Raw genomic sequence first — 13,877 nt, 5'->3', positions numbered from 1 at the left:
TGGTGCATGTTTTTCCCTCAGCCCCCATAATGATACTAACAAAAATGAATTAGCGTAGCAGTGTCCATGGGTAGCATTGGTTTGCTGATGATATTTCTGGTAATTATAAAACATTTTAAAATATACTTTTAATTCATCAAAAGGTCTATCTTAGGTAGGTATTAACTGTTGGTATATGAGATAAATTCCATTTATCTTTTCGGTACTTCTTTTTTTCATATATCTTCTAACATGCCTGTGAGCTGACGATAGAGCATCATAAGGTCATCTTTTCTTATGCTTCTGACCTTCTGTTGTGGTTTAAGCCCAGCTGGTAACTCAGAACCACGCAGCTGCTCGCCCACTCTCTCCTTCCTCCCCCTGCTCCTGGAGGGATAGGGAGGAGAATCAAAAGAATGTAACTCCCATGGGTTGAGATAAGAGCAGTCCAGTAACTAAGGTATAACACAAATCACTACTGCTACCACCAGTAAGAACAGTGTTAAGGGAAATAACAAGGGAAGAGAATATAGTCCTTACCACCCGCCAACCGATACCCAGCCCGACCCAAGCAGCGATCTAGCCCTTCCGAGGAACTTCCCTAAGTTTATATTCTGGGCATGACGTGCTGTGGTGTGGAATACCCCTATGAGTAGTTTGGGTCAGGTGTCCTGTCTCTGCTTCCTCCTGACTTCCCCTCCTCCCTGGCAGAGCATGAGACTGAGAAAGTCCCTGGTCAGAGTAAACATTACTAGGCAACAGCTGAAAACATCGGGGTTATCAGCATTGTTCCCAGGCTGAAAGTCAAAAGCACAGCACTGCACCAGCTACTAAGAAGGAGAAAAATGACTGCTACTGCTGAACCCAGGACATATTCATAGTTTCTTCTTATTGGTGCATGTTTGTCAGAGATGCATGTTAGCTATTGAGTTCTGGTCAGTTGACTTTATTCTTTCAACCAACTGCCAAGCCCATTTTTGTGGTCTAAGGTTTGTAGATATCTGAAATGTCATGGTTTTCTAGTCATAACTTACTGGTACTCCCTCTTTTCCCACCTGTTTCCTCAGGTAAGTGTTATATTTTTTTTTTTTAAGTAGAGTACAGTAACACAGTATCTGTCAGGCTTAAAAGAGGAACTACACTACACGATCATAAAACTACAAGTATACTCATTAGTCTGAGACACTTTAGTATACTGAATTTTGTACACGGTATTATGAACTCTTCTATTGGTGAAGTTTGTTATCAAAATACGTGTCCCAAATCACTGTAAATATGCTGGTGGCCTAGCTGAGGTTTGGCATCTGCTCCTGGTAAATCTAGCTTATAAATAGAAGTTTCAGTGATCAATGCAGTTTATACCAGTGAATTCATGAGGTATCTGGATAATTGAGAACTTATATCAAGGTAACCTATATACTTAACAAAAATAACCTATGTATTGCAAAACTCCCTAATATTTCAAAAGGTCTTTTCTCTGTATCAAACCAGGATGCGTAATTTTTACAGAAAGTTAGAATGGTAAATTGTGAGTCCTTAAAACAAGTTCAGTTGTCTGGCCTGAGCTATGGGTGGAAAGAACAAGTGCTGGTTTGCTGTTTGCATTTTGAATCGGTATGCGTGGCAGCTGCCCAGAAGATACGTGGGACAGATGGAATTGAGTGTTCATAGACATTCTTCCAGTCCTGTTAAACACTAGTGGATTAATGGGTAGTTTGTGTATTGCTTATTACTTTTTTATTTATATATAGAGTATATAAGGTGAGCATGTCAAAACAAAAAGTATGGAGATAAAAGTTTGTCTCGTACTTCAGTGTGTGAAGGGTAGCTGTCTGATGTAAGCCTCCTCTGAACTGATGGAGGAAAAAAAGGCACTTAAACAAATACCTGGTCTTAAAATGAAGCACTGTCTGGATGTGGCCATTTCTTTTCATTTTAGAGAAAACAAGGTGACCCGTTTTAAAGTAACGATCTCATTTTTTGGATGGCCAGAGCTAGGTGAAATGCATTTTGTCTTCACCTTCAAAGTAACAGGATGGCAGAGGCATGGGGTGCTTTGTTGTTGGAGGGGGTGTGTTTTGTGGTTTATTTTTTTTCACCCATCTCAACACTAACTGCTTTCCCTCTCTTCCCCCACCTTTTAGATTGATTGTTCAGGAAACATCACACTAGATAATGTTGTAAGGAAGGATGGCACTGTGGAGCAGAATCAGCCAAAACCCCCTTCAAACAGGACTGTGCAGTCACCAAATTCATCGGTACCATCACCAGGCCTCTCGGGTAACTGCAATGTCGTGCAATTTTCTGTTTAAGTAGTGTAATGGAAAAATGTCATGTGGCAGTGTTAACGCTGGTAATGAAAATAATGCAAAGATGTAGAAACCCTACTAAGGAGGGGTAAAGTTGAAGCAATATTTTAGTGTTGTGATCAAAAATGGCCAGATCTTAAAAATATGGAGGAAAAATGCAGCAGATTTTCTCAAATTGCACAAAAATCTATAGAAAAATGGTACTGTTAGGGGTACACCAAATTAATACCTGTAAGCTGTGGTAAGAGACCAGTATTTGAAAAAGCAGGATAGGATGTAACAGGAGGCAGTGGCTACAAATGGTAACTTGAGAAGTTCAATTTGGATATTAAAAATTTCTTTTTCACTGGAAGAGTAGTGCAGCAGTGATAAAGGTTAATAAAAGTTATTTTTGTGGGTAGCTAAATGTGGTGGACTTGAAGGACCCAGGGGATTCCTGTCACCATGACTGGTGACAATCAATAGCTGTTCCTTACTCCCATTTCCTGATCTGACCTGTAGTGAGCCTCTGGGAGTGTGAATTCCCAGTCAGCACTTGTGTAACATTCATGCACTTACATGGTGTTTATGTGCTTAGGAAGATTAGCTGAGACAGGTGAATAATGCATTCACAGGTAGCACAAACAGCCCAATCTGGTTTCTCAGGACCAATGCTTGCAAAAGTATCCTTCATAAGTCTTTCAGCTATCTGGTTCCCATACCCTTGGTCTCTCCCATATCTGACCCCTAGGCTTCTTCTTACTTGCTATCTTGTCTGGCTTAAAGTTTCCTAGCAGATGTCCTGAGAGATCTGTTAGAATTTAATAAGGTAAGACAAAATAAGCTGCAGTGATCAGGTGGGGGGCTCAGCCAGGCAAAGGTACTACCATTAGCCTGCTTACCTGCAATGGGCCCCTTTTTAAATCCTCTCTTTGCCTCTATTATCCCATGCTTCTCACCCTGTCATGAATTTGTATTAAATGAGACATGGATTAAATAAACTACACTGCATGGGAAATTTTCCCCAAAACTTGTGTATTTGAGTCACATCTCAGACTTGGCACAGACCTGTGTTTTGTTCTAATCTGATCCTTCTATCCTAGGAGGAGTCAGTGTGACAAACATAAACCCTCCAATTCGTTCACCCAGTGCCTCCAGCGTTGGGAGCAGAGAGAGGTAAGGACAGAGTGGGGGAGAAGAAAATGTAACTTCAGTCTCCATAGAACATTTCTCAGTCTCTTCTCTCATTCATGCATACAGAAGTCAATTTGCTTCACCTTCTGTGTTAACAGGCCAGGCATGATGGTTATTACGGCACTCTTTGCATTCTAAAAGTAGTAATTTCATTTGTAATGTATTAATAGCACATTTAAAAACATGAGCTCTGTAAATGATGGCTAGGTTGGCGTTAGTAAAAGAATTCTAAATTAGGCTTTAAATTCAGAAAAATCTGCTAAAGGAAAAAGTTGCATATTGAAAGTCCTCATGGAACTATAAATTACTTCAGATTTAAGGAACTGATGCTACAAATTGTTATTTAGACTTTTCTGCCATGATACAGTTAGATAAGTGAGCACTAGCTATCTACTGAGAGTCTACACAAATGTTTTTATCCCTTAGTGATGGAATATTAATGAACAAATATATTTACACAATGTTGTTTGAAGAGTGCAGATCCATTAATGTGTTTCAATAAATTAGAGCATACATCTGACATGTGATTAATTTTTCATGCAGAGAAAAATCAGATGACAGTCATCCTACTTAAATTGGAAATGCAGATGCTTTTTAATATAGAATACCTTTTGTTCTATTCCATTTACACGGTAAATTCTGTGAAGGACTCTTATGAGCTGTTTAAATCTTCATCTGAAGAGTCTTTTACTTGAATTTAAAAAATGTGACTATCTGCTGCTGCTTGAATTAATTTTGTTAGATTTAAAGTTCTTCATTATTATTAAAAATAATAAGCTGATATTTTTGAGTTTGGATGTCAATTCTTATCCTATTACTACTAAACACACGAAAAAAGGTGGATCTAGTTCTAAAAGTAGGGCCTCAGTTTCTTTAGAGCAGCAAGGCTGTAAGAAACTCTTCCAAGATAATGTAAATGTGTTTTATCTGTCACATTCACTTGGGTGGTTTACAATCATCAATTCGGCTCTGGAGAAACACTAGCCTTTCTCAAAATATGCTGCATCCTCTCCAAAGTGGGCTGATATTCAGTGGAAGTGGGGTTTTTTTTGTGTTAAAGAAACAGATTATTTGCAAATCTTGTGCTAATGTTAAGTCAAACCATGAGCAGTTTTCCAATTCTGGAACTGCACCACTAAAATTTTCCCTTTTTGTAAAGCATTTTCCATGTACATTAAAGGAATAAACTTGGATGTGCCATTATGTAAAAGTAATACGGTAGTGCTCAAGAGTCAAAGAAGCAAAGTGGATTAGCATCCTGAGGTCTCAGAAACCATCAGTGTACCAAAGGTGTCCAGTTTTGACTCAGTTTCCTCTCTTTTACTACTTTATTCTGTCATTTACAGTTCTGGCTCCTCCAGCAGGCCACCAAGAGCTGATTCTACGCACAAAGTCCCGGTTGTTATGTTGGAGCCAATTAGAATTAAGCAGGAGTCAAGTGCATCAAATGAGAACTTTGATTTCCCAATTGTTATAGTGAAGCAAGAGACGGAGGAGGAATCCCGGCCTCAGAATGTAATATTAACAGTTATAAATATCTCCTTGCTTTTTGGAGGGTCTTTTGCATCTCTGGGGAATAAAATAATTTACTAATATTCTGTTGGGGACTTTCAAAGGGGAAAGCTAAAAAGCTAAATAAAAGGAAGAGGTGAAATTCAAAATCAGACTAGCTCTACTGCCAATTCAATTAACTGGTGTGATCAGGGTGCTTTTATCCATTGAAAACCTGGGGAAGTAGGAAATAGCTTGCAAACAACAAATTTTTGTGTGCTAGGAAGTGTTTCTAATACATAGTAAACTAAATATATATATATATATATATATATATATATATATATATAAGATTGCTAGACTTCTGGGGCATCAAAGATTAGGTTTTTATTAGTGGAGCAGTAAATAGTCTTTTATACTGAATTTCGCATGTTTAGTTGCTTGATGTTATACTACAGTAGTAACTTTTGGATGTATATTGCAAGTTGTGTGGCTGCTTGTGTATGAATTTGTTATTCTGAACAGTTTACCTGTTGTTAAGGTCATGTAAATTCACATAAATACTACAATTTGGCTTCCTCTGTGTCTTCTTACAGACCAACTTTTCAAGAAGCATACTTACTTCATTGCTGTTAGATAGCAATAATAATGCTGCTTCTGATGAAGCTGTCTTAAGAACAGATGCACCAGACAGTACAGATGATCAACCAGGGATACTGCAGGAGAACTCATCCAGTGGAAAGACAGGATGGATAGGCCCCTCTCACACAGGGGAGGGCAGAAAAGAGGATGATCCCAATGAAGATTGGTGCGCAGTATGTCAAAATGGAGGGGAGCTCCTTTGCTGTGAGAAATGTCCCAAAGTATTCCATCTATCTTGTCATGTCCCTACGTTAATGAGCTTTCCAAGGTAACTATGACCCCTTCCATTCTGTATAAACTTGCATTAAAAGACACAAACTTTGTATTGTGAAATCCAGTACAAGAAGTTTCAGCCTCAAAGGAAGCAGTGGTGGTTTTGAAGTCTTGAATCCAGAAGTTTTAGTAACTGGTGAAAATTGGAAACTATGGTGAAACTTCAATTTAACTTTCTTGTGTCTGCAAAATCTGTAACAAAATTCTTCACTTATTTTACAGTTAAGCAAGATCACTTAACATCTAGGGCATCTATTGTTAAAACTAGGCCACAAAATTGCCAGTCCATCGTAGATGCTTTAAGGGTGATGGAAAAGATTTACATTTCTTTAATAACAATAAAAAACTTAAAGAAAAATCCAAGCCAATATAATATTAAATATATTATTTACTATCGTGCTAAACATGGCTGCACTCCAAGCATTGAAGGTAGTGACTGACATCTAGTAATATCTCGGGCAGTGTTGAAACAAGCAGCAGGCTTTCTTGACTGGCTGTTACAGAACAACTACTCAGTTTCTTGAGTTTCAAAATACAGTCTTAAATAGGTTGTTCTTATAAGCATTACTGGCATTTGCTTCTGGAATTAGTGTCTTTGATGAAAATAAATGGTATTTTGCAATGTTCCAACTTGGAAATGCCATGCAATAAGCTTATTAGTATTAAAGGATAAAAACATCTGTCATAACATGCTCATTGTTTAATGCTTTTATAAATATTAGGTTTCGTTATTAAATATCAGCATAGTTTGCTGGAGTAAAACATTTGCATAGCAACTTAGGTTTTGATCATCTCTGTGCTGCTCTGTGCAAGCATACTTTTGCAACCGTATCTGCTCCTTTAAATGTCAGCTGAAATGGCACATGAAAATGTTTCCTACCTTCTGAAGCTTCAAATTACAGTTTGGGGTTTTCGCTTGGGTTTTGTTTGTTTGTTTTAGTAAAATGATGCTACCTTACAGCTTTGTGCCATAAGGGAAACCTAGCAAAGTTACGGTAAGTACTTAAACTAATAAACATCTGTGCTTGACAAGAAAACAGAAATCTTCAGGCAGATAGGAAAAAATGTATTTACAAGGCTTTGTTTCTATGAAAATTAAAGCTTCAAGAATAAGTCTTTAAAATTTCTGTTTTTACTGGATCACTGTGTCGGAACTGAGATGATGATATCTGGGGGAAAGGGAAACAAAATCAACTTTTCTGACACCCATTTAGATCTCTGAAGGTGCATATTGGCACAAGTGCACTTTGTTCCTAGACTTCAGAACCAAGGTTATCTTAAGTTAGCTTTAGATGTATCAGGGTTTTGTTCTCATCTTTGTGGGTTTTGTTTTCAGCTGTAACATTCTACTTAACAAACTTTGGTCTCTTAGCATTAGTTCCTTCAAACACACAAAATAATTCCTTTATTATTATGTCAGCAGTGTCATTCTACTTTCATGATTGCTTTTTGTTCTTGCTTCAGGTGGATAGAACAATTTCATAGAACCATAGAATCACAGAATGGTTTGGATTGGAAGAGACCTTTAAAGGTCATCTTATCCAACCCCCTGCAATGAGCAAGGACATCTTCAATTAGATTAAGTTGCTCAAAATCCTGTCCAACCTGGCCTTGAATGTTTCCAGGGATGGAAGGTTGAGCACCTCTGCAACCTGTTCCAGTGTTTCACCACCTTCACCATAAAAACATTCTTACTTCCATCTACTCTGAATCTACTTTACTTTAATTTAAAACCATTACCCCTTGTCCTATCACTGTTCTCATAGATTCACAAGGTCACTGCATCTTTTCTTCCTTCACTCCAACTCACAACAATTTTCTGATTCTCGAATATTTAAATGCATCATTCTGCCATCTTTCATGTTTCTTGTTTTCTTGTATCAAAAGATCTTTTAGTCATGGCCTATATCAATTTTTGTATATCTAGCACGTTTCTGAGATGCTAGTCCAGGCACAGAGGTGATGCTGTCATATAAATAACTCCATCCAGTTAGGACAGTAGAAGGTAAAAGTCTCTTTGTGGTAAGATGCCCATTGCTCACTACTGTGTGCTAGAACTAGCAGATGGTGGAAATTTTTTGATTACTCTGAATAAAAAACAGTAATTTTTTTTTCTTTTAACTTGGAAAGTCTCCTACCTTACTATTGAAATTAATTAAAAGGTGCTGCAGAAACTATTTCCCATATTATAATATACCCCTGAGTAACTAACACCCAGAGCTCTAAACTGGTTACTGCTGAATTCTACTATTAAGAAGTACAATTCAGCCCTCTTGTGGTTATCTGCAAGCATGCAGGTTTCTTCATTTGTGGAGAAATAACATCAAAACCAGAGCTTTCAACACTTTGAAGTTCAGAAATTGTGTTACAGAATCAGTTAACATATCTTGCAGAACTAATTTTATCCTAATCTTATTTTGTCATTTAAATCTGTAGGTTTTTCCTAGACCAACTGATAAAATCAGGAACATGTAAAAGTTTTGGGGAGTGAAGAATTCCTAGTTTTCCAAAAAATCTTGTCTAGGGCAATCTATATAGAATAGTAACACGCTGTAGATCAAGCTTGTAGAAATAACATATAGTTCTCACAATATAATGCTTTTTCCTTCTGTTTGGCCTATACAGTTCCTTCAGCATCTGAAGTTAGGCCACAAAACTCTTAATAGTGCTTTGCTTGAATACTGCGAGTTCAAGTGAAATATTTCAGTACTAACAAAGGTAGACACAGTTTGTCTACTATAAAAAAAACATTTTTCTGTTATGACACCTTTAATGACACCAGTGCCATAAAAAGCAAGTTCTAATAAAGCACTTTTACCAGTAGTCTCTGCCTTTTTGTGGTGTTCAAAATACCACCACCACCAAAACAACACATGATACGGGGTGGGGGAAAAACTAACACCCCATAAATGTGGAACTTAATGCAGAAATATATGGAAAGCCTTCTGTTGGGAGTGCGCTATGGTCATTGAGATCAATGTGCCTGTCTTGTTTTTAGTGGAGAGTGGATCTGCACATTCTGTCGGGATTTGTCCAAGCCAGAAGTTGAATATGACTGTGATAAACCTGCACACAGCTCTGAAAAAAGAAAACTGGAAGACACTGTGGGTTTGGCACCAATAGACCGCAGGGTAAGCATAAAATGAGTACTGTCTTGCTGCTGCTTGTATTCTGAAATGCATTCATCTTTTTAAAGGTGATGGTAAGAAAGGAGAATTAACTTCTTGAAATAAGCTCTGCGGTCATAGCAGCCTTCATGTAAACATGCTGAAAAACACATGAATGTCTGAGGAGTGGTTGTGGTCTGGTGCTCTGAAGTGGGAATGTGTTCTAGGAATTACCAAGTGCTGTTTTTAACAGAACTCTTGTACACAGTGACTTGCACTGAGAATTTTTCTTTGTGCTTTCCAAATTTGGCATAGGTTGATGTTATCAACTGATGGTTTTAGTCTTTAAAGCACTGTGTCAGCATCCTTACATAAAATTAAGGTGGTTCTTTCACAATGAAGATATACAGAGATACAATACTGATCCTCCAGAGAGTAACACAAGAATAACTGCTGTCCTTTTGCAGCTTTGAATGTTACTGTGAAAGCAGCGACAAAGGAAACAGTGGGTCTCACAACTTCCCCCCCCCCCCTTAAGTCTCAGTGTTAAAAAAATTGTGTCTATGAACATTTGAGCAGACAGCTGAACTGCTTAACAGAGTCTTTTGGGTTCGTGGGGACTTTGGGAAAGGGGGTGTTTGCCTTTTTTTTTGATTTTTCTTTTCTTTGTAGTTGTGTGTTGTTATTATTATTCAAAACTTTTTTTAAGCAATTTTGAGCTCTATTAAAACTTCCAGCAGTTTTTTACTTGCTTTCAGTTGGCAAATACACTGAAATTGGTAGTTTATTTGGGGCCTTTGTCTACCTACAGCTATTTACATGTGCTGCTATCTAAAAGGAAAAAAGCTAGCTCCATCTGTGTTTTGTCTTAAATGTAAATTATAAAAATGTAAGTTATAAACTTACTGTAAATATTCCAATAAGAGACCAGCAAGCACAAAATCTCAAATCTATTTTAAGAAGCTTGAGGATCAAGATGCAGTTAAATGTGTTTGAATATGCAAAGAAAAGAGATTCCTTCCCACTGCTAACAAAAACACTGTGGGCTTTGCAGTTACAGAGCAGTTCTACCCAGACCAGGAAAAACATTATAGCTATTCTGAATATCTGTAAAGCACTAAGAGCCATGCATGCTTTTATTTATTCCCTTGAATGTCTGCTGGGCTCAGCAAATGCTGAATAACACTGTTAGTAACTGTATGAGATTTTGTAGCTTGCATTTGAGAGTTGATAAGGATGTAACTATTGCCAAGAAGGAATACTGCAGTTAATCTTGCTTCCAAATACAATTTCTGTGCTCACTTTTCACTTTAGGTCTGAGGGAGTACAGGGCATGTGTTTTGCATTTTCTGTAGTCTGTTATTTTAGAAGAAATCATGCAGGGTTCTCTATTAACTTGTATACCTATTTTTCTTGTCACAGAAGTGTGAAAGACTGCTGCTGTATCTCTACTGTCATGAAATGAGTCTTGCTTTTCAAGATCCAGTTTCTCCCACAGTATGTACCTTGCTTCTTTCCATTTTATGTTAAGAAGCATAACTGGCATATTTCTAATGACATTTTTACGTCTTATCGTTATGAGCAGTTGTTTCCCAGGCATTGAGTGTATTAAATGTGTTTTATTAATACTGTCTGAAGCGCAGTTTAAAGTTGAAGCACTGGGTTAGAAGGTGATTTACTAGTAAAATTCCTCAAGAAGTGATTTTACTTAACACTTCAAATGTAGACAGAAAAAGTAAGTTCTAAGCTGATTTCACAATGCTGAGTGATCTCACTGGAAAGGTGAATTGGAGTATGTTGTTTGGTTTTGGATTTCTTTCTTTTTTTCCAATTTATTTTGAGAATTAGGATACTCCATAATACTAATATGATGCTGAATTTCTTTGTTATTAGCTTGAAATGTATTAGGTTAAGATAGTAAACAATACCTGGGGATATTGGGAATGCAAGGGTGCCCAGAAGAGTTACCAGCATGATCAGGTGAAAAATACCTCTTTTATGTTCTTCAAGACAAGTCAGTGGGAAAAGAATTCATCAATAAGCAATATGCTCCTATGCGCCCTTTTTATTCCATTTGAATAAGAATTTTTCTTTTGGAGAACATTCAGCAGAGTTTAATAATAAGAAATGACACAAGAGATTAATTCATATAATGGTCATGAAATAGTAAATTCAGGTATTATAACATTAAAATATGCATATCTCTCAAAATGTGAATTGACTTAGGAGAATGTATAAAACCATTATAATTGGCTTTCATACCCTATTTTATAATTTCTAATTAATTCTAAAGAAAGAATAAATCTTAATCCCTACATCCACAGTTTGAGTTCCAAAATCATCTATTTATCTCTGAAATTTGCCACCATTTCCAAGGACGTATTTCACTAATTTTTATTTTTGAATGCATTAATTCATAATGCATTCAGAAAATTCATTTTAAGCAACCGATGCACCATCTCCGTTTGAGTGGGTTGCCAAAGTTACCATATGGTGGTCTTGAGAGTGAAACTTAATAGATGGCTCATTTGACTGCATCCAAAAATAATGTCCATATTGCTTCCTCTGTTGTATATAATCAATGTAAGTGGGGGCTTATTTGTTGGTTTGGTTTTTTTTATTTTAAAATAGGCAGAAGTATATTTAGGCAGCAAAGCTAGCGTACACCACTGTTAATCCAGAAACTATGCATACACCGTAGTTAAAAAGTACCATTCTTACATCTTAGAATTGTAATTTGAAGATGAGACTAAATCTTGGTTTCTCCCTCAGAGGCAAAGGTTTATAAAACAGTAAGTAATGAATGTGACTGCGTTCAGTAAATTTTGTTTTTCTCCATGTAGGTTCCTGATTACTACAAAATAATCAAAAAGCCTATGGACTTGTCAACCATCAAGAAAAGGCTTGAAGTGACCAATTCATTCTACACAAAGCCAGAAGATTTTGTGGCTGATTTCAGACTGATTTTCCAAAACTGTGCTGAATTTAATGAGGTTAGAAAAGTAGATACTTTATCTTGTTTTGTAGGTGTAGTTTCTTTTAGGAAAACTGTAGTGGGGGTAGAACTTACAGCATAAGAATTAACAGTATTAAACTTAGTTTGATGAGATTGCAGTGAAAACATCACGTTTGAAACTGCTGGGGTGCTAGGTTACTGTGCAGTGGAGATCCTTCCACAGAAGGAAGGAGGACTGTAACAGACATGCTAGCTGGATGGCAGGATAGCAGGTAAAGAATAGGATGATTTTTTTATCATAAAGATTAATGGTGGCCATTTGCTTTTTAAAAATTGGGTTATTCCTCCTTGCCTCAAATATTAAATTCCGTGGGGTTTTTATTCTGGGAGGTCTATACTCACCCTTATGATTTGTAGTTGCATGTTTAGTGATTGTTATTACCCTCACTGCGCGTAAGGGAACACATGGTGAAAAAGGAATGCGGATACTGAGTGAATCAGACATTCCAAAACATGTTAACATCCTGAAGGCATACCTATGTATTTCACAATATAACCCAACTTTCCTCTTTATTTATTTATTTATTTTCCAGTAAATACCTAAGAGTTTTTAGAATCTCTTTATATAGCTTTCAGGATGGCAATATGGCTTTTGCAATTGGCTTCTGTGATAATCCATCAGTGAAAAAAGTCATTAGAGGTGTTGGCCAAAAGATGTCCTTACCCTCTGTTTTGCAGGCTTGTGTTCTTTTGGACCAAGTGTTCCACAGGTGACATTCTTGCTGCTGATTGGGTTTTTGAGGGTAGTTTGTAAGAGCACCTAAAAAACCAAATGTGAATTGCTTATAAGCCTATTTTGTGGTGCACTGATGTTGTTAATTCACCCAACAGCCCGATTCCGAAGTGGCTGATGCTGGCATGAAACTTGAAGCATACTTTGAAGACCTTCTGAGGAACCTTTATCCTGAGAGAAAGTTCCCCGTACAACCCAACTGCCAGAGTGACAAAGATAATCCAGAACTTACTGGTGACTCAGATGATGACGTTGTACAGCCCCGGAAAAAACGCCTCAAAGGAGAAGACCGTCAGTCACTCAAATGAGCTGCATGTGTTGCTATGGGCTTCTTAAAAAACTAAGGGTATTTATCACTATTAATTGTGAACAGGGGAAAAGTCATAACTGCTTTGACTGGTAGGTCTGTGGGTATTCACTAGACATTCTACCCCTTGTCTGGAACACAGATTTAATGGTGATCAAGGCACGTGGAGAGTTCTGAAGTTCCAAGCTTTCCTCATACTTCTGGAACAGCACAGAAATTGCCATTTGGGTGGCATGACAGCTGTTTACTTTGACGAAGAAAAGAATTTTGTATAGAACTGAACTTCAAAACATTACATGGGTTCAACATGTGGCTTTCTGAGTTTGAAGAAAATGTGATCTCACCAGACTTTTAATTTTACCAAAGGCATGTGGCTGGCCATAATTTGATTTCTTTGTACTGTATTTAACAGAAGCCATGAGAACAGATGGTGTAATATTGTCCTGCAATATTGACTCGTACAATGAAAGTGTAGTTACCCCCAAAGAAGTTATTGGTAATTTTAAAATGTAAGGGAGAGTGTATTAAAAATAACTTCAAAAAAAAAAAAGAAAAAGAAAAGGAAAACAAAGGAATTTGTTTGGGAGTTTTTAATGGAGGAGGTAAAGGACAATACTTCGATTTGCGCCATTTTTCTTACCACCAGCAAGAAACAGTAGTATTTCTGTACTATTTTTGTTAAATGGTGTCTCAAGTTTTGATGTATTTCTCTTTAATGGAGTTGACAACAAAGTTTTGAAGGGAAAAATGTTTGCTTGCAACTATCAGCAAGTCTTTGTGTGCGTTTAGAATGGGGGGCAAGGGCATCCTTTCTGTCCACAAGTTCTTGTTTTTCCAAATTTTAGAA

At 37.1% G+C, this 13,877-nt stretch overlaps 1 protein-coding gene across 1 annotated transcript in view; it reads left to right on the top strand.

Moving 5' to 3' along the window:
• Positions 1–13,166, top strand: part of TRIM24 (tripartite motif containing 24) — a 74,840-nt gene extending 61,674 nt beyond the window's left edge. The window contains exons 12-19 of the mRNA XM_057420725.1: positions 2,124–2,259; positions 3,371–3,443; positions 4,808–4,976; positions 5,549–5,862; positions 8,866–8,998; positions 10,397–10,471; positions 11,818–11,967; positions 12,822–13,166. Of these exons, the coding sequence (XP_057276708.1) occupies positions 2,124–2,259; positions 3,371–3,443; positions 4,808–4,976; positions 5,549–5,862; positions 8,866–8,998; positions 10,397–10,471; positions 11,818–11,967; positions 12,822–13,031 (1,260 nt within the window). The 3' untranslated portion in view covers positions 13,032–13,166. The remainder of the gene's footprint in view (positions 1–2,123; positions 2,260–3,370; positions 3,444–4,807; positions 4,977–5,548; positions 5,863–8,865; positions 8,999–10,396; positions 10,472–11,817; positions 11,968–12,821) is intronic.
• The last annotated feature ends 711 nt before the right edge of the window (positions 13,167–13,877 follow it).

The sequence above is a fragment of the Pezoporus wallicus genome, unplaced genomic scaffold (assembly GCF_028554395.1).
Source record: "Pezoporus wallicus isolate ANWC-B61680 ecotype Strahan unplaced genomic scaffold, APGP_CSIRO_Pwel_v1 contig_2871, whole genome shotgun sequence".
In the NCBI taxonomy this organism is placed as follows: Eukaryota; Metazoa; Chordata; class Aves; order Psittaciformes; family Psittacidae; genus Pezoporus; species Pezoporus wallicus.
Note: the sequence above shows the minus strand (reverse complement) of the source record. Positions and strands in the feature narration are given on the sequence as shown.